General features: G+C 36.7%; 2 protein-coding genes and 1 non-coding gene across 8 annotated transcripts in view; 2 read left to right on the top strand and 1 right to left on the bottom strand.

Annotated features, from left to right (window-relative positions):
* The window catches only part of CENPP (centromere protein P), a 222,833-nt gene that overhangs the window by 39,129 nt on the left and 155,720 nt on the right, over positions 1–27,984 (bottom strand). The gene's annotated exons all lie outside the window — the stretch shown is intronic.
* Positions 5,943–27,984, top strand: part of ECM2 (extracellular matrix protein 2) — a 36,787-nt gene continuing 14,745 nt past the window's right edge. For 2 of the 4 annotated variants that reach the window (XM_027098323.1, XM_027098320.1), the window contains exons 1-5: positions 5,943–6,278; positions 17,136–17,448; positions 21,334–21,522; positions 23,718–24,278; positions 26,546–26,661. In XM_027098323.1, the coding sequence (XP_026954124.1) occupies positions 17,160–17,448; positions 21,334–21,522; positions 23,718–24,278; positions 26,546–26,661 (1,155 nt within the window). In that variant the 5' untranslated portion in view covers positions 5,943–6,278; positions 17,136–17,159. The remainder of the gene's footprint in view (positions 6,279–17,135; positions 17,449–21,333; positions 21,523–23,717; positions 24,279–26,545; positions 26,662–27,984) is intronic. The other 2 variants (XM_027098321.1, XM_027098322.1) reach the window with 2 other exon arrangements.
* LOC113615693 (U6 spliceosomal RNA) lies at positions 10,966–11,072 on the top strand. Its single transcript, XR_003431083.1, has one exon. It is a non-coding gene; the product is annotated as a U6 spliceosomal RNA (small nuclear RNA).

Raw genomic sequence — 27,984 nt, 5'->3', positions numbered from 1 at the left:
CTTCCCTGGTGGCGCAGTGGTTGAGAGTCCGCCTGCCGATGCAGGGGACACGGGTTCGTGTCCCGGTCCGAGAAGATCCCACATGCCGCGGAGCAGCTAGGCCTGTGAGCCATGGCCGCTGAGCCTGCGCGTCCGGAGCCTGTGCTCCGCAACAGGAGAGGCCACAACAGTGAGAGGCCCGCGTACTGCAAAAAAAAAAAAAAAAAGAGTCATACAATATGTGGCCTCTTGTGACCGGCTTCTTGCACTGAGCATAATCTGTTTGAGGTTCATCCATGTTGAACATGGATGCATCAGTGCTTCATTTCTTTTTATTGCTGAATAACATTCCATTGTAGAAACAGATCACACTTTATCCGTCCATCAGCTGATCGATATTTGAGTTGTTTCCACATTTTGGCTGTTATGAATAGTGTAGCTACACAATTCAAAATTCGTGTACAAGTTTCCATGTGGATTTATGTTTCCACTTCTCTTGGGTATATAGCTAGGAGTGCAAGTATGTTGTTTTTTTGTAGATAACTCTGACAGACTAAGGAGTTCCCTTCTATTTTAGTATGGTAACAGCTTTTTCTCTCTTCCTTCTTTAAACATTAAGGTGATAATATAATGTTTGGATTTTATCCTTAAATCAACCAGGTATTTCTTAAATAAACCTAATGTAGTCATGATATATTATCCTATTTATATACTGCTAGATTTGGTTTGCTAATATTTTACTTTTTTTAAAATCTATGTTCACTAGTCAGACTGATCTATAATTTTCCTTTCTTGTAATGTCCTTGTCAGGTTGCAGTATGGTATGGTTATGCTGACCTTAAAGAATTGTTTGGTAGAATTTGTTGATTAATATAGGCCTATAGTATTCTTTGTGGGAAGGTTTGAATTTATGGTTTCAATAGTAGACAATTCAGATTTTCTATTTCTTCTTCTGACAGTTTTATTAAATTGTCTTTTTCTAGGAAGTATCCATACTGTCTAAATTTGCTGGCATAAAGTTGTTTATAATATCCTCTGATTTTAACTGTTTTCACTCTGTAGTAATAGAAATTTTCCTATTCCTCATACTGGTGATCTGTGCTTTTTCCCTTTCTCCTGCATCAGTCTTGCTACATATTTTATTAGTTTTGTTAAAAAAAATTTTTTTTTGGCAGTGTTGATCCTGTCTCCTGCATGAATTTTTCTATTTCATTGATATTTTTGCTTTTAATTTTTTTTTTTTTTTTTTTTTTGCGGTACGCGGGCCTCTCACTGTTGTGGCCTCTCCCGTTGCGGAGCACAGGCTCCGGACGCGCAGGCTAAGCGGCCATGGCTCACGGGCCTAGCCGCTCCGCGGCATGTGGGATCTTCCCGAACCGGGGCACGACCCCGTGTCCCCTGCATCGGCAGGCAGACTCTTAACCACTGCGCCACCAGGGAAGCCCTGCTTTTAATATTTTTGACAAACACCGCCAGGGCAAAAAGGTGCTCATGAACCCTCTCAGATCTAAACCCAGTGATTCCTTATGGTCTTTTTTTTTAATCTCATTGACGATTTTAAGATGTTTTTAAATAGTGATCCAGTGATCCAGTTTTTTAGTTGTCTTTGAAGGGAAGGTTGGTAGAATCATCTAATCCTCCAATATTGGATATAGAAAACTGAAAATTTTAACCGTGTATTTAAAAAATTTATGCTACTTATATATATTACCTATTCAAACATACAAAAATCATTTAAAAAATAAAGTGGCAGGTAAATGGACATTTTACATATTTCCGGTGGGAGTATACATTACAAGAATGTTTTTGGAAAGCAATCTGGAAAAATGCACCAAAACTCAAAAAGGGGAAAAATCCAAATGTCCACTGATAGGGGAATGTATCATGGCATATTCATACATTAGTACTCCACTTAAATGTAAATATTCCTCTGAGAGGGTAAATTCAATGAAAGCAAATGAAGCACTGTCACACTTCAGCGTGAGTTAGCTGAAAAGGCATTTAACTATGGCACTAGCAAGGGATATAGAACAGGCCTGAAGCAAGATAAGACTCCCATTTCTGAGAGGGGAAATTTAGCTTTATCTGAGCAACTACACCCTTAAAAGAAAGACTAACTCATTGAAAATATTGAAAAGGTGACTTTACTCAAACACATGTTTTGGAGTTGGAACCCATGCTGGCTGTGCTTGTAGCCTGGGCACTCAGGGACCTGTTGACACCCTGTTTGGTGACCAACACCAAACTCTGCAGAGCCAAGCTTTAGAACATAGTTATGGCTGCAGTAATAAAAAGGAGGAGAGCACCAATACCAGCATTTCCCATGTACTACTGTGGTTAACATAGTTTCTGCAGGACTCATGTAACAGTCCATTAACCCACAAGATTTTAGAGCAGGGACCTCAGAAACTGTATAATCTGGTTCTCCGCAACTTTGCCAATCTTGGTATGATAATCTTGGCTATTCCTCTATGCTGCTATTTAAGTTTCTTCTTTTTCTGATTGTTTAAAGATTTTTTAAAAAAAGTTCTTTTTTTTCTGATCTGGTTATGAAAAGCTCAAAACATTATAAAAGTACAGAATTACATACTAAAATCCTCCCATAATTCCATCACCCAAAGATAACCACTAACAGTTTGTTGTTTATTTCTTCCAATTTGTTCTCTAGGAAGATGTTAAATTGTATACATTAAAAGAAGGGAACATAATAGCACGTGTACTATTTTAAAATTTCTTTCTTCCTCTTGGTATATTGTGGACAATTTTGCATGTCTATGTAACAGTTACTTCGGTCTCTCTACGTAGCTTTATGGCAGCCTACTGTTCCCTATCAGTATATAACTGGTTAATTCCCCTCCCCCCTTGGGAACAATACTTCAAAGTACTTTCCTAGAGGCACACTTATGCAGAGAAAGATGTGTTTCTACAATGGATTCCTAGAAGTGATATGCTGGGACAGAGTATAGCTATTGTTAATTTGTCCTGTTTCTTATTTATTTATTTATTTCACTCTGCTGGGTCTTAGTTGTGGCACATGGGATCTTTAGTTGCTGGCATGCGGGCACTTTTAGTTATGCGGGATCTAGTTCCCTGATGAGGGATCGAACCTGGGCCCCCTGCCTTGGGAGCGTGGAGTCTTAACCGCTGGACCACGAGGGAAGTCCCTATCCTGTTTCTTTTGAGGACAACTTAACAATAGGTATACTCGGTCCCAGCATTTCACTTCTAGGAATCCATTATAGAAGAGTTTCTCAGACTCACAAACTTAGAGAACAAACTTATGGTTATCATGGGGGAAGAGTGGGGGGAAGGGATAGTTAGGGAGTTTGGGATTGATATGTATATACTGCTATATTTAAAATGGATAACCAAGAAGGACCTACTGCATAGCACGAGGAACTCTGCTCAATGTTATGTGGCAGCCTGGATGGGAGGGGAGTTTGGGGGAGAATGGATACAAGTATAGGTATGGCTGAGTCACTTTGCTGTGCACCTGAAACTATCACAACACTGTTAATGGCTATACTCCAATATAAAGTAAAACGTTTTTTTAAAAAAAATATGTTTCTGTTTGCCCTAAGCAAGCAATGTGTCCAATACTGCATGTCATCCACGTTGTTTTCCTCCCAAAACAATGCATAAATCAGGACACTTTTTTTTTTGCGGTACGTGGGCCTGTCACTGCCGTGGCCTCTCCCGCCGCGGAGCACAGGCTCCGGACGCGCAGGCCCAGTAGCCATGGCCCACGGGCCCAGCCAACCCGCGGCACGTGGGATCCTCCCGGACCGGGGCACGAACCCGCGTCCCCTGCATCGGCAGGCGGACTCTCAACCACTGTGCCACCAGGGAAGCCCCAGGCCACATTTTTTTTAAAGACTTTTTTTTAGAGCAGTTTCAGATGCACAGAAAAATTGATAGGAAGGTTACAGAGGTTTCCCATATATCCCTAGTCCCCCCCATCACACAGCCTCCCCTATTATCAACATCCCCCACTAGAGTGGTGCATTTGTTATAACTGATGAACCTATACTGATGCATCATAATCACCCAAGTCTATAGTTTCATTATGGTTCACTCTTGGTGTGTACATTCTATGAGTTTAGACAACAGTATAAACACGTGTATCCATCATTATGATATCATACAGAGTATTTCCACTGCCCTAAAAATCCTGTGTTCCACCTACTCATTCCTCCCACCACCAACCCCTGGCAACCACTGACCTTTTTACTGTCTTCATAGATTTGCCTTTTCCAGAATGTCACATAGCTGGAATCACATAGTACATAGCCATTTCCGAATTGCTTTTTTTTACTTAGTAATATGCATTTAAGGTTGCTCCATGTCTTTTCATGGCTTAATAGCCCATTTCTTTTTAGCACTGAATAATATTCCATTGTAGGATGCACCACAGTTTATCCTTTCACCTACTGAAGGACATCTTGGTTGCTTCCAAGTTTTGGCAACTATGAATAAAGCTGCTGTCAACATCTGTGTGCAGGCTTTTGTGTGGACATAAGTTTTCAACTTATTTGGGTAAATACCAAGGAGCATGACTGCTGAATTTTTCTAGGAAACCACCAAACTACCTTCCAAAGTGGCTGTACCATTTTGTACTCCCACAAGCAATGAATGAGAATTCCTGTTGCTTCACATTCTCACCCGCATTTGGTATTATCAGTGTTTTGGTTTTTGCAATTCAAATAGGTCTGTAGTGGCTTCTCATTCTTGATTAAATTTCCAAAGCTCTTTTCTGATTGTGGGTAGGTATTTTGGGGTGGAGATGAGGGGAACTCCTATCTCTAATGTTAGAATCTTTGCAAATGTTTGGTAATCTTGGGCTACCTGCATATGTTAAGAACACTGACCCAAAGCTCTGAATGTGTGGGTGGAGATAGTCAACTTTGTGCTTGTACTGGGTTGAGCTAGTCTGGATTCTGAAGATGGGGGTTCCCTTTTCTACTAGACACCCAGGGCCAAGTGGAAGAGAACATGGGTTCAATTTGGGGGTAAATGCCTAATACTTTGAACAAATGATGGAGACATCAGGAAGGTTGGGGTCATATGCCCTGCTTCTCTTGAGTACAGTTTCCCAACGAATCTCACCATTCCCAGGATCTATAATTTCTAAACCTGGAACACCCTCAGAGTTACCCTGTCTCATACGTGTTTTGTTGTTGTCTGCCAGACAGAGCCTATGTACCTTCAGTTTTCAAGGAATTTCTCAACATTTCTTGTCTTCTAATAGTACTAATTATTTTGTAGTGCAGTGTTACATTTTTAAAAACAAACATAGTTTTTGTTATTTTTAGGAATTTGGGTGGCCCATGTGCTCAGTCCATCATCTTGATTTGATCTATCCAGGTCATGTTAAGACTTTGGAAAGACAAAAATGTATCTTCTCTCTGTCAAATAATTTAGACCCATGAGGTAAGTAAGAATTTAAAAAAATAGATATTATAATTACCTAGTCTACGACAGGCATTTTGTATGTGCTATTCATTCTATCTGCACAAAAATTTGAAAGATAGGTATTACCATCCCAGCTGTACAAAGAAAAAACTTTAGTCACAAACAGCAGTAACTCACCCAAGGTCCTCTATAAGCAGCACTGTGGGCCAGGAACCTTGATGTGTCTCTGACCTGCTTATTTGCAGATGAAGAAACTGAGGCTGAGGTAGATAATTAATTTGCCAGTTACCTTAATCAGAAGCCTCATAGCTCCCTTGAATATTTTCTTCTTATTGCTTAAGGTTGGAAGTTACATAATTTCAATGACATTAATATGTAACAGCTTTCTGTTTTGTTAACAATATTGTGTGTGAGACTGGTGTGGCAGGCAGAGAGCCGATGAGAGAGTTAAATAACATTAACCCAATTAAAGGCATTCCAGGAAGGCATAGTCCTCTAACTTGGAACGTTAAGATTTTTAATGTAATTAGTCTATGAAAATCACGCATTTCTTAATCAAGCTCCCCTTTTGTGCTTCCAACTCCGCCTTCTCAGCCTACAGACTAATGCTTTTCCCCCCCTCTGCTGCTTTCCACTTTTCCCATGATTTAGAACAAATATTTGCCTTGGTAACTATTTTCCCTGGTTACTCTCTTGGCTGATTTTCTGCACAAAGAACCGAAAGGCATGTATCCCCAAGGGAAGCAGTTATTTTAGATTTTGCAAAGAAGTCAGTTAACAATTTTCAACAATCCCTTCTTTGTTTTAAAGAAAGCTCTGGTTTTGTTTCATTTTCATCTGGAGACTTAAATGACACCAAGCAAAGCCTACTTAGTTTAGATTTCCAGGTAAAATGTTTTAAATTTTAAGTTTCTACTAAAGCATGTGGAATGGTTTTAATATTTGGCTGTTTTATGTTGCAAATATGTTTAACCCTTGAGGAAATAAGCTCTTACTAATAGATTTTAAAAGTTTAAAGTGTACATTATTTTGTTTACTTGTTTTTTTCAGGATGACTACTTCCGAAGTATTTAAAACTTTATGAAATTAGGATTCAATATATTTTTATATGTTTAAATAGAATTACATGCTCAATAGAAGTATAAGTTGGTTTGAAAATTTCATTCTTTTCTATTTTTAAGTCCTAAAAGAGCATAAAGGATTAATTAAAAATGTTTTTCATTATAAGCCTATAGAGTGAAGTTAAAAGGGATAATAGGCATCTCATGGCTTTGTGTAGAAGTTTAAAATTTAATTTAAACCCTTTTAAAGATTACTTAAGACAGATGACGAAGAATTTTAATGGAAAAAAATAATAAGTTAACCAAGATTTACAGATGATATTTAATGTTGGGATAAACACAATAAATGCTAAAATGAAAGAAAATTTTACTTGATCAAAATAATACCTACAGTGATTAGACCTATTGTGTCATAAAAGTTTACCTCTAGAAACATATTCACTCAATTATAAAGTTGTTTTTGGAATAAATATTAAATAAATGTGAAATTCTATAAATCACTGAAAATAACAAAGGCCGAGGCATCAATGATAAAATTAGTATTGAGAGGCCATTTCATAAACATTATTTAAACATTTCAATTAGACTATTTAGATTCTGATTTTCTTAAAATTAAGATAGCTCTGTAAATTTATTTTTGTACATATCTATTTAGATTTCTGGATAAGTAAAAGTGAGCCAGTTTGGGAGGGGGGTGAAAGACAAAGAGGGATGGGGATAATGGGAGAAGGGTGAGCTTGGGCAATGCTCTGCTAAGTAAGAGGCTCAGGGACAACATGATGCCTGAGACACTCATGGAAGTTTATCTCCAGAGCCCTTAGATCCAGGGCCTGACTCCTCATAACTCTCACCTACCACAGGATGGAGAGTCACATATATGACTGTCAAAGCAAGAAAATCTCCATGTACAGATTTTATGTAGAGCACATTTTATGTAGAGCACATTTTATGTATGCTCTCTGTCAGAGCTCACTTCCCCCGCCACTCAGCAAATTCTACTTCTACCCTGTCTCACAGTGCAACTTTTCATACTGCTTTCCCCTGCTGCTGTTGCTATTTCTTCCCAACATATTACCCTGCTCTCTGAATGGGCTTTGACAATTTTAGCCACCAATCAGCTAGGGGATTTGCTCCTCCCTTATATTTTGCATGTTAGTTTTTCTAAAACTAATATAGATTATGAAAAGTTGTTCTAATATAGTTTCATTTCAGTGACCTACAGTAAAGGGTTTGAAATTACTGCAGTAATTAAAGTACCTATATACTGAAAAAGAGATTGCATGCTGAGGTTAGTTGACATGAAAATAACTTAGAGGCTGCTATTTGTTGAGCCAAGGGAAAATGATGACAAGTCAGCATATGATCCAAGTACATCCTGACTACAGGAGGATAATTCTGGCAGATGAAGTTATAAAAAGAACTGAGATTCAAGAGGGCAAACTAAGCAGATATCACTCTTTTCCTCTTACCAAATACCTAGACATAAGAGAAGATATATTACAAACAAATACACACATGGATATATAGCTGCAGTAGGAAATAAGAAGGGGAGCTTCTGGTGAGACAGAAACTGTGAGGAATCCTTCAAATACAGAGAGAAGATGGGAATGAATTTAAAGAGAAAAACCATAGCCTTGAATAGGTATGGGAGAGAACTGTGTAAAAAGAGCTTGTGTGGAAAAGAAAGAAGTCATTAGAGTAAAAGATCCTAAGAAGGATACAATAAGGAAAAAAACAAAACCCGTACATTATAGTAGAACTTCTGAATATTAAAAATGAGTTCAAAATCTGAAAAAAAAACTTCTACAGAGAGAGGAAAAAAGACTTATTACAAAGAGATGAGAATCAGATTCAATTTAAACTTTTCATCAGTAACAGATATAAGAAACAAATGGAACAATACCTATGAAGTATTGAAGGAAAATTATTCTAAAATCATAATTCTATTTCCAACTAAACAAAATGATATTTTCTGACATATATGAATTCAAAACTTTTACAACCCAAAACATTCTCTAAAAGAAAAATGATATATTTCAGGGAAATAAAACTAATCTGAGGGAACTCATGCTTCTTATAATGGCAGACTATGCAATTCAGACCATTCAGCCTACTGAGAATAATTAGAAAAAAATAGGAAAAAATAACAGGGCCAATATTTGGGATAGGACTGGAATCCTAAGAGGTCTGGAACAGCTTTTCTTCTGGAGGCATCTGTGGAACCAAAAGAGGTGACTGAGAAGCTTAGTATAGCTTTAAAACAGCCTCTCAAGTCAAGACAGAAACAAAACTCAAGGAATGGGGCCAATCAAGCAGCAGGGGTGGCAGGCAAAAGTGATGCAGATGAAATCACCAGGTTTTGGTTTGGGACTTAAAGTATAATTATTAATTAGTTATAGTGAAACTCAGCTTCAAATCATTCAATTTATGATTGTTAGTGCCCTTAACCTCATGTCTGAATGTAAATCCTTTTAGGATAAATAATAAATATATTATTGTAGGCTTCAAAGTATATTCACAATTTTTCATATACAATGGTTGGCAATCAAATGCCATCAGGCATAGGAAGAAACAGAAGAAAATGGTTAAAAACCTAGAAAGAAATAACAGACAATAGAAATAGACATATAGAATGTCCTGAAATGGAGTTTTCAGACTCAGACTTAAATAAATGTGATTAATAAGTTCAAAACGTGAAAAACAAGATTGAAAATTTCAGTAGAGAAACAGAAACAATAAGAACCCACTGAAAAGCCGAAAAACTAAAAAAACACAATAATAGAAAAATAGAAGTCAATGGATGGATTTAATAGCAGATAAACCATAGCTGAACAGATAATTAGTGAATGGAAGGGAGGTTAGTGGAATAACCAGAATCAATCACAGGGTGAGAGAAGGATAAAAAATACAAGAGAGGGAAAGTGACATTAAAGACATAATGAGAAGGCTATCATACGTGTCACTGTAGTTTTGAAAAGAAAGAGGAGAGAGAAGTAGGAGAGTATTATTTGAAGACGTAAGGGCTAAGAAATTTCCAAATTTGATAAATATCAGTCCACAGATTCAAGAAGTGCTATGAATCCTATATAGGATAAAACCAAGTAAATCATATCTATGTACAACAGAGTAAAACAGCTGAAAACCAAAGCCAAAGAGAATATCTTAAAAGCAACAAAAAAAGTTACTTTTAAAGGAGAAATAATTAGATTGACAGATGACTACTCAACACAAAATATGGAAACAAGAAGATATTGGAATGAAATCTTCCAAATGCTGAAAGAAAACACTTGTCAATCTAGAATTCCATATTTAGCAAATACATCCTTTCAGAATGAACATAAGATATAAACATTTTCATATGACCAACAAACAAAAGAACTGGTCATCAGCAGTCCTGCACTAAGGCAATTACTAAAAGGTATTTTTTAGGAAGAAAATAATCCTGATAGAAGACTGGAGATACAGAAAGAAATAAGAAGAAAGAAAAAGGATAAACGTTTAGGAAGATCTAAATCAGTGGTTCTTAATTGGAGGCAGGCTGAATCCTTCCACCCCCAAGACACATCTGGTAATATATGAAGACATTTTTGGTTGTTATAACTGAGAGGAGGCATCTACTGGGTAGGAGCCAGGGATGCTACTAAATATACAAAGGCCAGCCCCCCACCACAACAAAGGAATTATCCAACCCAAATGTTAATAGTGCTAAGGTTGAGAGAGCCTGATCTAAATGAACTTTCAGCATAAAATAATAATAATCTTTTGAGGGTTTAACAAATATAAAGAATTAAAATATACGACAAAAGTAGTATATGTTCTAGGATGAGGTAAGTAAAGTTAAAGTCCAGAAAGAGGTAAAGGTACTAATTTATATTAGACTTGATAAGTTAAGGATGTATGCGGTAATCTCTACAAAGAACTTTATAGTGAAAAGTATACAATTACTAATGGAATAATAAAAACTAAGCAATCAATTAAAAAGAAAGCAAGCAAGAATGGAAAAAAAAAACACACAAAGAACAGGCAGGACAAATAGAATGCAAATATTCAGAAAATATATTTAAATTCAAACATATCAAGTGTTACAGTAAATAAAAATAGACTTTCTATTCCGATTAGAAGATAAAAATTGTCATATTGAACTAAAAATGATACGCTAATAGAAAATATATTGAAAATATGAAAGGCTGAAAGTAAAATGATGCAAAAAATATATTAAGTAGACATTAATAAAAAGAAAGCAGCTACATTAATTCGACAAAGTAGATCTTATGACAAAACACACTACTAGAGATACAGAAAGTACCTAATGATAAAAGCACCAGAAATATATAACAATTCTAAATGTGTATATACCTATACCATGGCCTCAAAATATATTAATAAATATGACCAAAGTGACTTATATTAAATTTCATCCAAAAATAAACCCAAGAGACAATATAGTTAAAAACAACAGAAAATCTATTATTACATTATTTATAAATTAAAAATTACAATTAAGAACATAAAAGTGCTCACTTTGGCAGCACATATACTAAAATTGGAACAATACAGAGAAGATTAGCATGGCCCCTGAACAAGGATGACATGCAAATTTGTGAAGCATTCCATATTTTTACATAGAGAACAGACTTGTGGTTGCCAAGGGGGAGGAGGGGAGGAGGGGAGGGAGAGGGATGGGCTGGGAGTTTGGGCTTGGTAGATGCAAACTATTATATTTAGAATGGATAAACAACAAGGCCCTAATGTATAGCACAGGGAACTATACTCAATATCTTGTGATAAACCATAATGGAAAAGAATATAAAAAAAGAATGTATATATGTTTATAATTGAGTCACACTGCTGTACAGCAGAGATGGGCACAACATTGTAAATCAACTATTCTTCAGTTTAAAAAAAAAAGAAAAAAGAACATAAAAATATTTCCAGAAGATATATGCACAAGAGTGTTTTGTTTTGTTTCATTTTTTGGCCACGCCACGCAGCTTGTGGGATCCTAGTTCACTGACTACAGATTGAACTCGTGCCCTTGGCAGTGAATGCTCAGAGTCCTAACAACTGGACCAAAAGGGAATTTCCACAAGAGTGTTTACAACAGAGGAAAAGTGGAAAAAATTAAATATCCATCACCAAATTGTTTGTTACATAACTTATGGAATGAAAATAGAGTGCACAGACCAGATAGATTTACATACATTGACATATATGTCCATATGACCACAATTTATTACTGAATGGAAAGAAAACAGATTGCAGTATATCGAACAATTCCATTTATGTTTAAATATATATGTTCATATATGTTTAGAAGGTATCATGAAAGATACCCTTAAACTAGGGGATGGGAAACTATGGCCCATAGGCCAAATTCTGTTTTTCAAAGTGCCATCAGAATACAGTTGTGGCCATCCATTTACTTGTCTATGGTTATTTTTGGCTACAATAACAAAGTTGAATAGTTTTAACAGAGACTGTTGTCCTGCAAAGCTAAAAATATTTACTCTCTGGACCCTGAAGAAAAAGTAGGTCTACCGTTGTACTAAACTATGAATTATCGTTAAGGCAACTTGTTTTTTATGCCTGTGTATCATTTTGAGTTTTTAAAAATTATGTACTAGTTTTAGAAACTTAAACACATCTTTAAAAGCATTGATAAAAAAAGATTAAGAACTCAGGAGAAAGAAAACTGTGTGAACATGGCTTATCTGTAAATCTCTTATGGGCCATGATATGAACAACAAATTGTAGCTCAATCTAAGGAAGACTTTTCTGACAGAGCTGTCTGAACATGGAAGATAAAGAACTTCCCATTACTGGAAAAGCAGATGACTTCAAAGATTCATTCAAAATCTGAGTTCTATACAGTGAAGCACCATTATAAATGATATAGATTGCTAGGAAGCAAAAGCATCACCTGGCCACAATGAAAACACAAACTGAAAGTAGGATCATAAATCAATGAACATGCAACTCTGACTAAATAAGCATATAAGCATACCACAGAGATGTTGTGTGTTTGGTTACAGACAACCACAATAAAGCTAATACTGCAACACAGGGAATCACACAATTTTTTTTGGTTTCCCAGTGCATATAAAAGTTATGTTTACAGTATACTGTATTCTATTTAATGTGCAATAGCATTATGTCTAAAAAGATAATCAATGTTCCTGTCTTAATTAAAAAATACTTTATTGCTAAAAAAATGCTAGCCATCATCTGAGCCTTCAGAGCATAATAATCTTTTTGCAACAGTAACATCAAAGATCACTGATCACAGATCACCATAACAAATATAGTAATTTGGTAATAATGAAAAAGTTTAAAATATTGTGAGAATTACCAAAATGTGACAGCATGAAGTGAGCAAATGTTGTTGGAAAAAAGGTGCCAATAAACTTGCTTGATGCAGGGTTGCCTCAAACCTTCAATTTGTTAAAAAATGCAGTATCTGTGAAGCATGATAAAGTGCAATAAAACGAAGTATGTCTGTACTGTCTCCACAGTTTTGTCTTTTCCAGAACGCCATGTAGTTGCAGTCACACTGTACTAGCCTTTTCAGATTGGCTTCTTCCACTTAGTAATAAGCATTTAAGATTCTTTCATGTCTTTTCATGGTTTGAGAGCTTTTCTTTTTAGTGCTGAATAATACTCCACTGTTTGGATGTAACACAGTTTATTTATCCATTCACCTACTTAAGGATGTCTTGGTTGTTCCCAAGCTTTGGCAGTTATGAATATAGCTGCTGTAAACATCCATGTGCAGGTTTTGGTGTGGATATAAGTTTTCAGCTCATGTGGGTAAATATTAAGAAGCATGACTGCTGGATTGCAGGGTAAGAGTATGTTTAGTTTTGTAAGAAATTGCCAAACTGTCTTACAGAGTGGCTGTATGGTTTTGTATTCCCACCAGCAATAAATGAGAGTTCCTGTTGCTACACACCCTTACCTCACAATTTGTCAGTGTTTTTGATTTTGGCCATTCTAACAGGGTACAGTGCTATCTTGTTGTTTTAGCTTGTGATCTACTATTTTAAAAATCCAGATTTGGGAGAAGAAAGTAGAAATTCTGGATGATAACTGTGGATTTGTCTAGTTCTTGCAGCTATACCAGTTTTTTTCTTCATGTAATTTGAATCTGTACTGTTCAGTGTATAAAGGCTTAGAATTGTTACATCTTCATGAATAGATCCTTTTATCATTACATAATGGCTCTCTTTATTCTTCTTCATCTTATATTAATATAGCCATCCACTTTTTTTATTGAGTTAAATATGTCTTTTCTTAAAACTTTATTTTATTTATTTATTTTTTTGGCTGCATTGGGTCTTCATTGCTGCGCGTGGGCTTTCTCTAGTTGAGTCGAGCGGGGGCTACTCTTCATTGCAGTGTACAGGCTTCTCACTGCGGTGGCTTCTCTTTTGTGGAGCACGGGCTCTAGGCATGTGGGTTTCAGTAGTTGTGGCACATGGGCTCAGTAGTTGTGGCTCGCAGGCTCTAGAGTGCAGGCTTAGTTGTGGCGCACCGGCTTAGTTGCTCCACGGCATGTGGGCTCTTCCCGGACCAGGGCTTGAACCTGTGTCCCCTGCATTGGCAGGCGGATTCTTGAGCACTGTGCCACCAGGGAAGCCCCCACTTTTCTTTTGATTAGTGTTACCAAAGTATATATTTTTCCATCCTTTTAATTTTAATCCATTTGTATCTTTATTTAGCATGAGTTTCTTATAGGCAGCATAGAGTTGGGATTTTATTTTATTTTGTTTTATTTTATTTTGTTGTGGTGGGTCTTAGTTGAGGCTGCAGTCTCCTTAGTTGTGGCATGTGAACTCTTAGTTGTGGTATGCATGTGGGATCTAGTTCCCTGGCCAGGGATTGAACTCAGGCCCCCTGCATTGGGAGCATGGAGTCTTAACCACTGGACCACCAGGGAAGTCCCTAGAGTTGGGTCTTAATTTTTAAAAATTCAATGTGGACAGTCTCTGTGGCAATTAATAAATTCACATTTAATATGATTTACATGTAATATGTTTTGGATTATTTCTATTACTCCACGTTATCACCTTTATTGGTTTATTAGCTATAACTCTTGTTTTTTTGGTGATTACCTTAGGGCTTATAGTATGCATCTTTAACTTATTACAATTATCTTCAGTTGATATTCCACTTTGCTTATAGTATTAGAACATAACAGTATATTTACACTTCCTCTTTCCTCCTTTCTGCTTCTGTTGTCATACATTTTACTTTCACTTAAGGTAGAAACCCCAAAATACAGTATTATTATATTAATCAACACAACTGTTAAACAGATGACTGTATTAAACTAGCATCTTTTAAAGAGATTTAAAAATAAAAAAGAGCATTTATCTACATATATGCCATTTCCTGTGATATTCATTCCTTTGTGTAGATCCATAATTCTATCTGATATAATTTTCCTTCTACTTTAGCATTTCTTACAGTGCAATTCTGCTGGTGATTAATTCCTTCAGCTTCTCTATGTCTGAAAAAGTCTTTATGTTGCCTGTGTTTCTGAAAGACATTATCACTGAGTATATAAGTTGATTTTTTTCAGTACCTGAAAGTCATTGTTCCACTGTCTTCTGGCTTGTACTGTTTTGAATGAGAAGTCTTTTATTCTATTCTTAACTTTGTGTCTTTTTCTCTGGTCACTTTTAAGATGTTCCCCTTATTACTGGTTTTAAAGCAATTTGATTATGATGAATATTTGACAAAATTTTCTTCATATTTCTTATTTTGGGGGTTTATTGATCTTGGATATGTGGGTTTATAGTTTTCATCAAATTTGGAAAATGACCAGTCTTTATTTCTTCAAATATTTTTGTGCCTCCCTAGTCCTTCAGGGACTGGAACTGGACATAAATTGATCTTCTTGAAGTTGTCCCATAGTTTGAAGATGCTCTGTTCATGTTTTTTACTGGTCATGTGTGTGTGTGTGTTTCATTTTGGATAATTTCTGTGACTATGTTTACAAGTTTACTAATTTTTTCCTGCAGTGTCTAATGTGCTATTCATCCCTTGCAGTATAGTTTTTCCTCTCTCACATTGTAGTTTACATCTTTAAAAGTTCAATTTGGATTTCTTTAAATATCTTTCCTCTATGTTCTTGAACACGCAGATTATGGTTTTAATAACTTTTAATGACCTACTTAATAATTATGTCAGCTGTGCTATGGATGGGTTTCAATAGATTGATTTTCCTCATCATGGGTCAATAATTCCTGTTTCTTTGTGTGCCTGGTAAATTTTTGCTGGATTTCCCAGTACTTGTTGGGTGCTCTGGGACATAGTTAAGTTGTTGCACACAGTTTGATCCTTTCTGGAGGCTTGCTATTCAGTGCTGTAAATGGGATCAGATCAGCCGTTAGTCTAGGGTAAATTGTTTTCTCTGATGTGCCGATGCCCTTCTGAGCACTCTGTCTGATGCCCTTTGCAGTACAGGTTCTCCACTATGACTGGTGGACACACAGAGTCTGCCCAGCCTTTTCTAGCCTAAAGGATGTTTTCTTTTTGTCCTTCATGGTAGTTCTTTCTCAAGTGTTGAGTAGTTTTCTCATACAAATGTGCTAATCATACTCGGTTGAAGACTTGATATCTTTGGAAGTCTTTTTCAGGGTAGCTCTCACCTCTCTGTGCTCTGCTCTGCAAACTCTTGCCTCTCTGGCATCCCCAGGACCCCAGGTTTTTCGGTTTCTTTTTTCAACTCAGGGAGATTGTTGGGCTCTGCCTGGGTCCTCACCCTGGTCTTCAGCCTCGGAAGGAACTCCCTCCAGGCAGTGAGCAGGAGCTCAACTTGGATTTTCCCCCTCTCAGGGATTTCTGTTCTGTGCTAATCCATGTTCAAGGTTTGAAAAAGTATTCATTTCTCAAATATGTTTTTCAGCTTCACCATGTGCAGGGCCCTGTACTCCTCTTGAGACCAGCTGATTAAAAGTTACTCTTTGTCCCTCTTACCTCTTTATAACTGATAGTAGTTTGCTGTTTGCTGTTATTTTTATTTGGTGCAATTATGCTCTTTCCCCCCAACAAAGAAAATTAGAACAGTAGAGAATAAAATAATAAAATATAAGAGCTGGGAAAATGAATTGTGGATGATGTTAGTCACAGAATGACTTGGCAGAGAGGTGGAGAGAAACCTCCTGAGTAACCTCTGAAAACCTACAACACAGTGGTCCAGAGAGGGGTCGGCACACTATGGCCTGGGGGGTAAGTCTGACCCACTGCCTGTTTTGGAATTTGTGTACACAATTGTACACATATAATGTACACAAACTGTGCACATATCACGTACACAAACTGTGTACATATCACATACATAAACTGTGTACATATTGTCTACCTTCATGTTACAAGGGTCGAGTGGAGTAGTTATGACAAAGACTGCATGGCCTGTAAAACCTAAAATGTTTACTATATGGTTCTTTATAGAAAAAGTTTGCTCATGTCTGGTCTAGCAATAAAGTACTAAAAATTATTTGATTCTGACAGAAAAATTCTAAATTCTGACTTGGCAGTAATACTATAGCATAGAGCCCATATATTATATGTGTTATATCTCACAGGCTTGCTGCTGAGGGATATAGGCAATTATAGGCCAATTTTCAGAGGTAAAAATTTAGTCACTAACTCTGAAATTCTGTTTCATTCTCATCCTAGGAATCAAATAGTGAAAAAGCAAGCATGAAGTTTTCAAGCTTGTATTGTTTTCTTCTGCTTCTCGTTATTCAAACTGACTTTGGACAAAATGAAGAAACTTCTAGGAAGGAAAGAAGGAAGATGTATTATAGAAGACAGAGAAAAAGTTCCTCGCCCATCCACAGATCCAGTAGACAGCTTGGAATTCAGCAAATGAGGATAGTTACACCAGCAGCAACACTTCCCATGGTTAACTTGGATTATAGTACGGAGGAAAAGTTTGAATCCTTTTTAAGATTTCCCGGAGTAGAAGCAAGCTATAATGTGTTACCAGGTAAGAAAACAGTAGGAGAGAGGAAGAGAGAGAAACTCCAAAAAGAAAATTTTTTAATAATTCAAGTTATTATATTATCTTTTGGTTTAATCTACAAAGATAAATTTTGAAATAATTTAAAAAACCATTCACAGAATATACTTATAATACAAATTATTGTAAAACAGAAAAAATATTACTTATCCTATAACTACATTTATAAAATCATAGTTACTATTTTGGTTTATTATTTCTAGTCTGTTTACTATGCCATGTACTTAAAATAGTTGTAATCATAATATAGTAATATACATGTCAAAACTGCTTTTTCATTTATCATGATAGATCATCTAGGATATAGAAATAAATGATTCAGATGAGTCTATGAACTCACGGCTATTAAATATTTTCAACCAAACATGAAGTTAAGCCACTGAATTTATTTTATATAGACCAAACTACTGAATTTTTAAAGTTTGAAAAGATTGGAAATTCTTCCGAAGATTTCAACTAGGCATTTTTAAACACTAATATTTAGTTGGTCCACATTTTTCCAGGTTTGGAAGGAAAAAGTAATTATATTATACATATGGTACCATTACATAAAACTTTCAAAAGAATGTATCACCACATAATGTTCTGTGACCAATACTTCATACATTGTCTCAAGAAAACCAAATGCTTCTAAATGATGTTATTTCCACGAAGTTAACAGAAATAACATACAATTACCATGAAAAGAGACAATTTAGGTCACATTTACAACATGATTGAGAGAAGAAAGAGCCTGGAGGCAGGGAATTTAAAATGATGATTATAGGGTACCCATAACTCTTAAAGAACGATGAGGTCAATTTCCCTAATTAAGTGGAAAGATATCCAAGCTATAATAATAGAAAATAAAAAGGTTGAAAAGTAGTATGCATAATGTGATCTCAAATCTGTTTTAAAAAATATGCAGCATAGGGTGATGTGCATTAAAAGGTATAGAAGATGTATACGAAAGATTTCTAAATTGTCCTAAAATGTTTTCCAGTGGTCTTACAGTACAATTTAAAAAAATTGTGGGTTTCCCTGGTGGCACAGTGGTTGGGAGTCCGCCTGCTGATGCAGGGGACACGGGTTCGTGCCCCGGTCCGGGAAGATCCCACATGCTGTGGAGCGGCTAGGCCCGTGAGCCATGGCCGCTGAGCCTGCGCATCCGGAGCCTGTGCTCTGCCAACGGGAGAGGCCGCAACAGTGAGAGGCCCGCGTACCGCAAAAAAAAAAGAAAAAAAAATTGTGGTAAAATACACATGACATAAAACTTATCATTTAACCATTTAAAAGTGTACAATTCAGTGGCATTAAGTATATTCACAATGTTGTGCAACCGTCACCATTATCTTGTTCCTGAACACTTTCTTCACCCTAAAAGGGAACTACATATATATTAAGCACTTACTCCCCATTTTCTCCTCCCCGCAATCCCTGGCAACCACTGATCTTTCTGTCTCTATGAATTTGCCTATTCTGAATATTTAATATAAAAGGAGTCCTATAATATGTGGCCTTTGATGTCTAACTTCTTTTACTTGGCATAATGTTTTCAAGGTTCACTCATGTTGTACAGTGTATCAGTACTTCATTCTTTTTTTATGCTGAATTATATCTCATTGCAGAGAAATACCATGTTTTGTTTATCCTTTCATCCATTGATGGATAATTGCGTTGTTTCCACCTTTTGGCTACTGTGAATAGCACAGCTACGAACATTTGTGTACAAGTTTCTATCTGAATTCTCGTTTTCAGTTCCCTTGGGTATATACCTAGAAGTGGAATATCAGGTATCTAGGAGCTGGGTCATGTGGTAATTATATGTTTAATTTATTGAGAAATTGCCAAATGTTCCCCAGAGAAGCTATATCATTTTATATACCCACCGGCAATATACAAAGACTCCAATTTCTCCATATCCTTGCCATTATTTTCCATTTAAAAAATATAGCCATTCTTGTGGATGTGAAGTGGTTATCACATTGTGGTTTAATTTGTATTTCCCTAATGACTCTCAGCATCTCTTTATGTGCTTATTGTTCATTGTATATCTTCTTTGGAGAAATGTCTATTCAAGGTCCATATTTTAATTGGGCTGGCTTTCTGTTGTTGAGTTATAAGAGTTCTTCATGTATATTCAAGATATTAGACCCTTATCAGATATGATTTGCAAATATTTTCTCTCATTGTGTACATTGTCCTTCGACTTTCTTGACAATGTTCTCCAATGGACCAAATTTTAAATTTTGATACAGTCCAATTCATCTATTTTTTCTTTTGTTGCTTGTGCTTTTGGAATCATATCTAAAAATCCATTGCGAAATCCAAGGTCATGCTTTATTTTATGAATATTATATTTTACATCTTATATTTAGGTTTTGATCCATTTTGAGTTAATTTTTATATTTGGCATGAGGTAGGGGGCAACTTCATTCTTTTGCATACGGATATACAGTTGTCCCAGCACCATTTGTTGAAGAGACAACTTTTTTCCCCATTGAATGGGCTTGGCACTTTTGTCAAAAATCAATTGGCCATAGATGTAATGGGTTTATTTCTGGACTCTCAATATTCCACTGGTCTATATGTTTATCCTTATGCCAGTACCATACTGGTATAAGCTGATTATTGTAGCTTTGTGGTAAGTTTTGAAATCTGGAAGTGTGAGCCCTCAAAAAATTTTATTTTCTTTCAAGATTTTTTTTGGCTATTTGGGGCCCCTTATAATTCCTTATGAAATTAAGGATTAACTTTTCCATTTCTGCAAAAAAGGCTGTTGGAATTTTGATACACTATAGTACTTTTATAATCAGGAGACAACTCCTGATTATATCTATTTTTTTTTTCCAGGGGAGAAATTGGATGGGTGGGATTAGTTTACTGTAAGTATCCAAATGAGAGATGGGTAGGGCTTGAACAGGGTTGACACAGCAGTAAGGGAAAGAAGGGGACAAATGTGAGAGCTCATTTGCGGGGACAGTGGCTCAACAGATGGAAAAGAGTTATCAGGAATAACACTAGGATTGGAAGGAAAACATCCCCTCTAATATTCAAATTGACTGTCTAATGGCCTGCTTAGTTGACACACATATCCATGTATCTACAACACTCTATGTAGAGAAAACAATATACTAAAACCCACTGCACTGTGTACTTTAAAAGGGTATTTGAATTGTATTTCAATAACACAACTATTCTAAAAAATAAGAGATTGTTGCAATGTCTCATCGAGAATTCAACGTAAAAAGCACCACAAGCATACAGTCTTATTTCACCTCTCCATCTGCACATCAGGAAGGGTACAATGTGGGCTCATTCATCATTAGTGCTGTTCCAGCTCTCTGCTCTCTGGCATGTGATGGAACTATACTGCTTTTTCTCTTCTGAAGTTAGATGTAGCCGTATAATTTGCCTTGGTCAATATAATTAGACATGTTTAGAGCTTGTGTGTTATTTGCAACCTCACATTCCCACTGCTGTGCTGGTCATCAGGGCAGCCTGCTTGGAGATGAAGCCTATTTTTTATCCTGACAATATCTACATTGGACACATAGTAGGAACAAGAAATAACTGAGATTTGGGGGTTGTTTGTTGCTGTTGTATAACTTAGCCATCCTGACAGATGCAGGATGGAAGTACGATTCAGGCTCAAGTTACCATGAGGAGGTCACTCTCAGAGCCTAAGTAAGAGGGGTTGAGAATACAGCATGTGAAAAGCATTTCAGAGGGTTACACCTATAAGATACTTTTATCCTCTGCATGAAAGAACATAGAATGTTATTCTTGTGTGGGTCTATCACATTGGGCTCACTTCCATTCACAAGTGCTAGTAATCATACAAGGAATTTAAATGTTACTGTTCTCTTCTAGGAAAGAAAGGACACTGTTTGGCAAATGGGATGATCATGTATAACAAAGCTGTATGGTCTCCTGAGCCCTGCACTACCTGCCTCTGCTCGAATGGAAGAGTCCTTTGTGATGAGACCAAGTGCCACCCTCAGATGTGCCCCCAAACAGTTACACCTGAAGGAGAATGCTGCCCCGTCTGCTCTGATACTGGTACAAATATTTAGCCCAAACAAAATATCACATGTGATTTAGTCTTTAACTTCCATTTGTTTTTATTTTGTCACTACCTTAAATTTTAAATTATGATAAACTAGTCATCAGGGTACTTAAAATATTGGCACAATGATGCTAAACATGGAAATTATTTGGGAAATTGCATGATAGGGGAGAGAAAAATAAAACATCTTGGCTTTAGAGTTCTAGCTCTATTAGAATGAGTAAACTCAGACCAGATCACATTCCACATTTGACTCGCAGCATTACAGATGTAGTGATAGAATTTACATAGCAAACAGCTCCCATGTTCTTAGTATGCGTGAAGAACTCTGCTTAGTTCCTTACATGCATTATCTCACTTAATTCAACTCAGTGTGTTTACAGTTATCAACCCAAATGAAGATGAAGAACTCATGGTGAACAAAGGGAGGAGTGGTTTGCATCTAGAGAAAAAGCCCAGTTTTCCCAGTTTTCCCAGTCTATGTGCAGTTTTCCCAGTCTATGTGCAGTCATTACTGCTCAGGCAATCCTAGGGAAATAAAGGGCAATGGCCCTGGAGCAGTGGCTTTCTGTTGTGGCACTGCTGTGCACAGAAAGATCACACTATGAGGTTTTGTTGGCTGCTCACTGTGCCTTATCTATGAGGCTGATGCAGTAGAGGACTCTAGGGAGGAAGCCTCAGGACTCCTGCAAGAAAAGCCTGGCCAATAGCTTATGAAATAAATAAATATGTGTTAAATAATTCGATGGGAAGGGATACAGATATTTTCTGTTGCCTATGATCAAGGTAGATTGTTTCCAAGCACACAGGATGATCACAGGGTGGTTACCTACAAAAGTCTCCTACCAGGAAGAACATCAGAACATTTAGGAACTGTATTTTGGTGTATACTACTAATTATTTTACTAAGCTATTATGACTTTAAAAAATGTTAGAAAATAAAAGTTTTTAATGAAACTGACTCCTTGGGATATGAAACAGAAGATTTATAAAGGCAAGATCCAGAAATTCTCAGACATTTTTCAAAGGACTTGAACTATTATTCTTGAAATGCTGTGGTTATTTTGGAAAAATAAACTTGGATATACAGAAAAGATTTTAAACGTTTCAATATGATAGTTTTAGTTTCATTTTGCTGATTTTTTCCTACTCTCCTTTTGCATGTTCTGTCAGAGATGTGAAAAAAATAACTCACAGACTTTATAATACATACTGACTTGAAATCTCAAGTAATTCCTTCACATAATTATATTTTGAGTTCTTTTTTGGGGGTGATTTATGTATGGCATTAAATAAAATCATAGAAATGATTAAGTAAATTTTTATATTTTGATGAAAGAAAATCTATGTACTGAGCTCACTTTTCCCTAAAACTCTTCATTCAGAGGGTGAGTCTAAAATCCGGTCTTTGTCAAGTCTTCCCCACTTTCTGCCAAAGATAATAACAGCTAAATACAAATGTAGATAAACTTTCTATTATTATATATTATGCTATCATCATCATGGAATAATAAAAAGTACTCTTGTGCATATGTCTAGGTTAAAGAAACATCATCTAAATCCAGGACATCTTCTATAGGTCTCAAGAAGTAAAAATAATTTAAGTACAGAGTCTGGGAGGAAAACAGAAGAGAATTTTCTATAACTCTAAATTTCAGAGGATGCTTTTAGGCCCATGGAGCTGAAAGAAAATCAGACAGATATAATAAATCTATAAATAAAAGCCAATTTCACTACCATAAACAAGTAAAAGGTACATCTCTTTCACTTTTTTATGTCTGACAGTGTACAAATTCTTACATTATCAATAAGCCCAATTAACTGAACAGTATCTACTATAAAGTTATCACATCTGATTATATTACAATCTCACAATAGGACTGCTTATGGTAAGCAATATATGGTAATATTATTCCCTCTTTAGTCACCAGATAGCATGATACTTTAGTAAAAATAAGTATTAAGGCTCACAAGGAAAAACAAGAATTGCCTATAAAGTCTTACAAAACAGAAATAAAGTTTATTTATTTCTATTAAAACTTCAAACAAAAATTTCAAGATACATTTCACATTTAAACTGCACTCATATACCTACAGGGAATGTTATTTACTAACCTAATTTTCACTATGATTTTTCCTTTCATTAATACCACAACTTGCCCCTGCTGTCTTCTCCTTATGTGGTCAGTAGCCTCCTATTTGCTACTCAGTAGTATAGCATTAAATGACAGAACTGAATTTTCTGGTGATTCTTCAGAACAAAGAGAACCTACCAGTTTACTTCATAAGCAACAGCCGTCTCCTTGGGTGGAAATGCATCAAGCACTGAGAAAAGAGGAACTTCAATTTGAGGAGGAAGAAGAAATTAAACAAGATGAAGATAGGGAGCAAAAGGAAAAGATCCCTAGACCTGGAGATTGGGGGAGACCTCCCAATGAGCGACAGAGCAGAGAAGGGGGAGAGCAGAGACCTGGAGAGAAGGGGAGGCAGGCCCATCAACACAGAAACCCAGCAAGGGAGAATGAGAATGAGGATGAGGACGAGGATGAGGACGAGGATGACGATGACGCCGTCAGAGGAGATATGTTCAGGATGCCCTCTCAACTCCCAATCCCAGCTACCCCCAGGGGCATACCACCTCTGCCAAGCAGGTGCTCTCTGTCATACAAAACCATCTCCTGTATCAGCGCTGACCTCACACAAATACCACCGCTAACAGCACCAGAGATAACAAGTCTGGAGCTCATAGGTAAGAGATGTTGACGTTAAATTGATTTTGTGGTTAACTCCCATTGTCCTATGAATGTTATATTTTAATTTTATAATATAAGTTGACCCCAAACAGATTAATTTCACAATCTTCAAACATAAAAACTTTGCAGAAGAGATAGGTGTTTACTGCAGAATAGCACCATCAGGTATAAAGTAAATTCCTCCAAGTGAAACCATGATTTCCTATTGACTTTTTTCTAAAGCCAGGTTTAGAAGGTATAATTTATATATAGTAAAACATTATTAGCATGTTATTCTTTGAGGGTTTTTTTAAGATTTTTTTTTTTGATGTGGACCATTTTTAAAGTCTTTATTGAATTCGTTACAATATTGCTTCTGCTTTACGTTTTGTTTTTTTGTCCGCAAAGCATGTGGGATCTTAGCTCCCCAACCAGGGATCAAACCTGCAGCCCCTGCATTGGAAGGTGAAGTCTTAACCACTGGACGACCAGGGAAGTCCCTGTTATGCTTTGAGTTTTGACAAATGCTTACAGTCAATACCACAATCAAGATATAACATTTCCATCACCTCACCAAATTCTCTCATGTCCCTCCTTTCACCAGCCCTGATGTTTTCTGTCTCTAGAGTACCTTTTCTAGGATGTCATAGAAATGGAATCATACAGCATGTAGCCTTTTCAGATGGACTTCTTTCATTTATCATAATGCTTCTGAGGGCTATGCAGGTTGTGGCGTTTATCAGTAGCTGGCTCCTCCTTACTTTTGAGAGGTGTTCTGTTGTTTGGACAGACCACAGGTCTCAGGTGAAGAACATCTGGATTATTTCCAGCTTGGGGCAATTATGCATACAGTTGCTATAAACATCCACATATGGATGTTTGTGCCGACCTAAGTTTTCTTTTTCCTAGGGTATATACCCAGGAGTGGGATTGCCGAGTGCTACAGTAAAAGCATGTTTAACTTTATAAGAAACTGCCAAACAGTTCCTTAAAATGGCTGTGACACTCCTTCCAGCAATATCAGAGAGTTCCTGTTGTTTCCCCCCCTTGTTTTAGCCATTGTGGTAGGCATGGAGTGGTCCAGACTTTTTGCCCACATTCTTATAGGGCCAGGAAGAGCTCTGAGTGGAGGAATGGCAGGACAGATACGTGTGTGAGGCTGGCTGGTGGGGAGACTGGGACAGTGAATGAGTCTTGGCAATAAGGCCCATGCTGGGGATAGCTCTGAAGATGCAGGGGTGAGAGAATCTGAGTGGGGTTTCAGATGTGTCTTGGGGGAAGTAACAGAAATAAACTACCACAGAAATAATAAATGATCGTATAAATAAATACTCAATGGTCACAGCGTGACCCCTTTAATCAGGATAGCCAATCTGCAATAGGACATTTCTGGTGTTATGGCCTTCCTGATACCATGTTCACATGACCTCCTAAGGAATTCTTCTCATGCCCAGAGTGTCCTGCTCCAGCAATGCCCCCTCCTTCTGTAGCCTGCATGCCAGGTGTGCTCTGCCATTAAAACAAAACAAAACAAAACAAATTGTGAAAGTCTAAAGTCTTATGAAAGATGAATGAATGACCTGTGCTCAGTCACAGTATCTTGGTTTTATAAGAAGGACACCACATGATTTTTATAGTACTCACTATTTCTGATAAGCTCATTTTCTGGCTTTAAAAATCATTGACTACTGTACTTAATTAAATGTCAAACCAAAACCCCATAAATTAAAGCATGCAGGAACTTCTATAGATTGAAGTCACAGAATTATAACAAGATCTGGAGGCAATCTGAGAGATTATCTCCCCAAGCTTCTTACTTAGAGGAAACTGATGCTCAAAGAAGGCAAGTCACATGCCCAGGGTTTCATTGTAAAACACAGTATATTTCTGGTCCAGGGTCTAGGAAATGTCAATAGGGAAATACAAAGAACTATAAAAATCAGTCTCTATAGCACCTTCCATAAACACATCTTTGTTGTAAAATGCATAATGTTAACAGAATTGTCTACCAAACCACATTCTGGCTGTTTTAAAGCAGCTTCATCTAAAACATGATGTACTGGAGCATGACAAGTCCTTAGAGTGAAAATTTTGACCATATGAAATAGTCTAGTCCCAGTCTTGTTTTTTTCCTAAACACTCATTTTCTTATTTAATACATATTGTCCTTGCTATAAGTATTGCTTTTCCTCCAGATAAAGCTCTCTTTTGCTATCTATGCATGTGCATGTATACATGTATTTATAGGCACATAGGCCTAAAACACAATTGCTACGTGTCCTAGGCAATTCTATCACCTCCATTCCGGACGAAGCATTTAATGGATTACCGAATTTGGAAAGGCTTGATCTGAGCAGAAATAATATCACCTCTTCAGGCATAGGTCCAAAAGCATTCAAGGTAAATAACATGCTCTGACTTCTAACAATCCACGTGGATGGCTTTTTCATGACTTGTACTGTCAGTGGGTGGAGATGGAGAAGGAAGGAAAAGTAAAATGTTTTACTGGAGTTTTCTCTGAAGAAAGTTTCTGATGTCCCTAAACTGTAGTCAAGTTTTATCTTGAATATAGTATATTGTTTTATAGGTTTCTAGCTGTTTTTCCTATGCTTTGTCCTTAAAGCACCCACAACAGCATGAATGACAAAACTAATGTTTTGAATTTATAGAGGAGTTTCTCCCTAAGTAGCAGAAAACATGTTGAAATATGGTCTCTTAGTACATGAGGTATTTCTGGGAAAAAAGGAGAGCTTATCTGGAAATTCTGTTAACATTTTCAGGCCAGCAATACAAAATTTCCTTATTTTGTGCTATCTGCAAAATCTGATAAAGGATACTTCAGCAGGAGGGGGTTCTAGAAAGACAAATGGGCTCAGATGAAAATTAACATGGGGATACGCTAGGGAAAGAGAAAAGCATAGAGTAAACCTTTGAAAGAATCAGATTTAAAATTTTTTTCTAAAAGGGAGAAAACAGAGTATCAAGGACTTTCAGAAAAACAAAGGCAGAAGAAAGGAGGGGTTTATGTGTGTAAACAAATACTCATAAATGTGTGCGCTTAAAGAAGCCCAAGTAAAACAAGTTACATGCCAGGAGGTCAAACTTTATCCCCTTGGGTGGTCTTCTGTCCACTCTTTGGACAAATCACTGGCCTCTTACAAGCTCAGTTCCTGGTTCTCATATAGATTCTGGACTGCAGACGAGAGAGCTCCAGACACTTGGTGTCCACGTTCATGTGAAAGACCTGGAGTCCTGCCTCATGCTAGTCGTCCTGATAGAACAACAGTTGGGACTTGTGCATTTCCTGTATTTGATCAAAAAAGAGGACACTGTAGGAAATTACCTTTTTCTTGTTTTGGGATTCTCTGTCCCATTTCCAAACTGCTGAAATTGACTCTGAGCACCACTGATGTAAATCATTCTGTAACTTTGGTAGTGTAGGTTAGTTTGGCTAACAAACAAATGTGGATATGCACTCTCCAGACAGTCAAAACTGTTTGGGTACCATATAGAAACAGTTTGTTACATTTGTAGCATTTAATTTTGAAGAATTTCCACAATCGTTAGTGCTATTTTATGACTCTGTCTCTACTTAGTATAGATGGAAAACTGAGTTCACAAACACATTGAAAGGGTTCAAATTGCTGTCTTGTTAGCATCTATGACAGATTCAGATTATTGCATGTTTTAATTAACTTTGTGTCTACTGCTGAGAAGTTGAAA

Source organism: Aethalodelphis obliquidens, unplaced genomic scaffold, assembly GCF_003676395.1.
Source record: "Aethalodelphis obliquidens isolate GAN/ISIS:26980383/991018 unplaced genomic scaffold, ASM367639v1 scaffold122, whole genome shotgun sequence".
Classification (NCBI taxonomy): Eukaryota; Metazoa; Chordata; class Mammalia; order Artiodactyla; family Delphinidae; genus Aethalodelphis; species Aethalodelphis obliquidens.
This window is presented reverse-complemented; position numbering and strand designations above follow the sequence as displayed.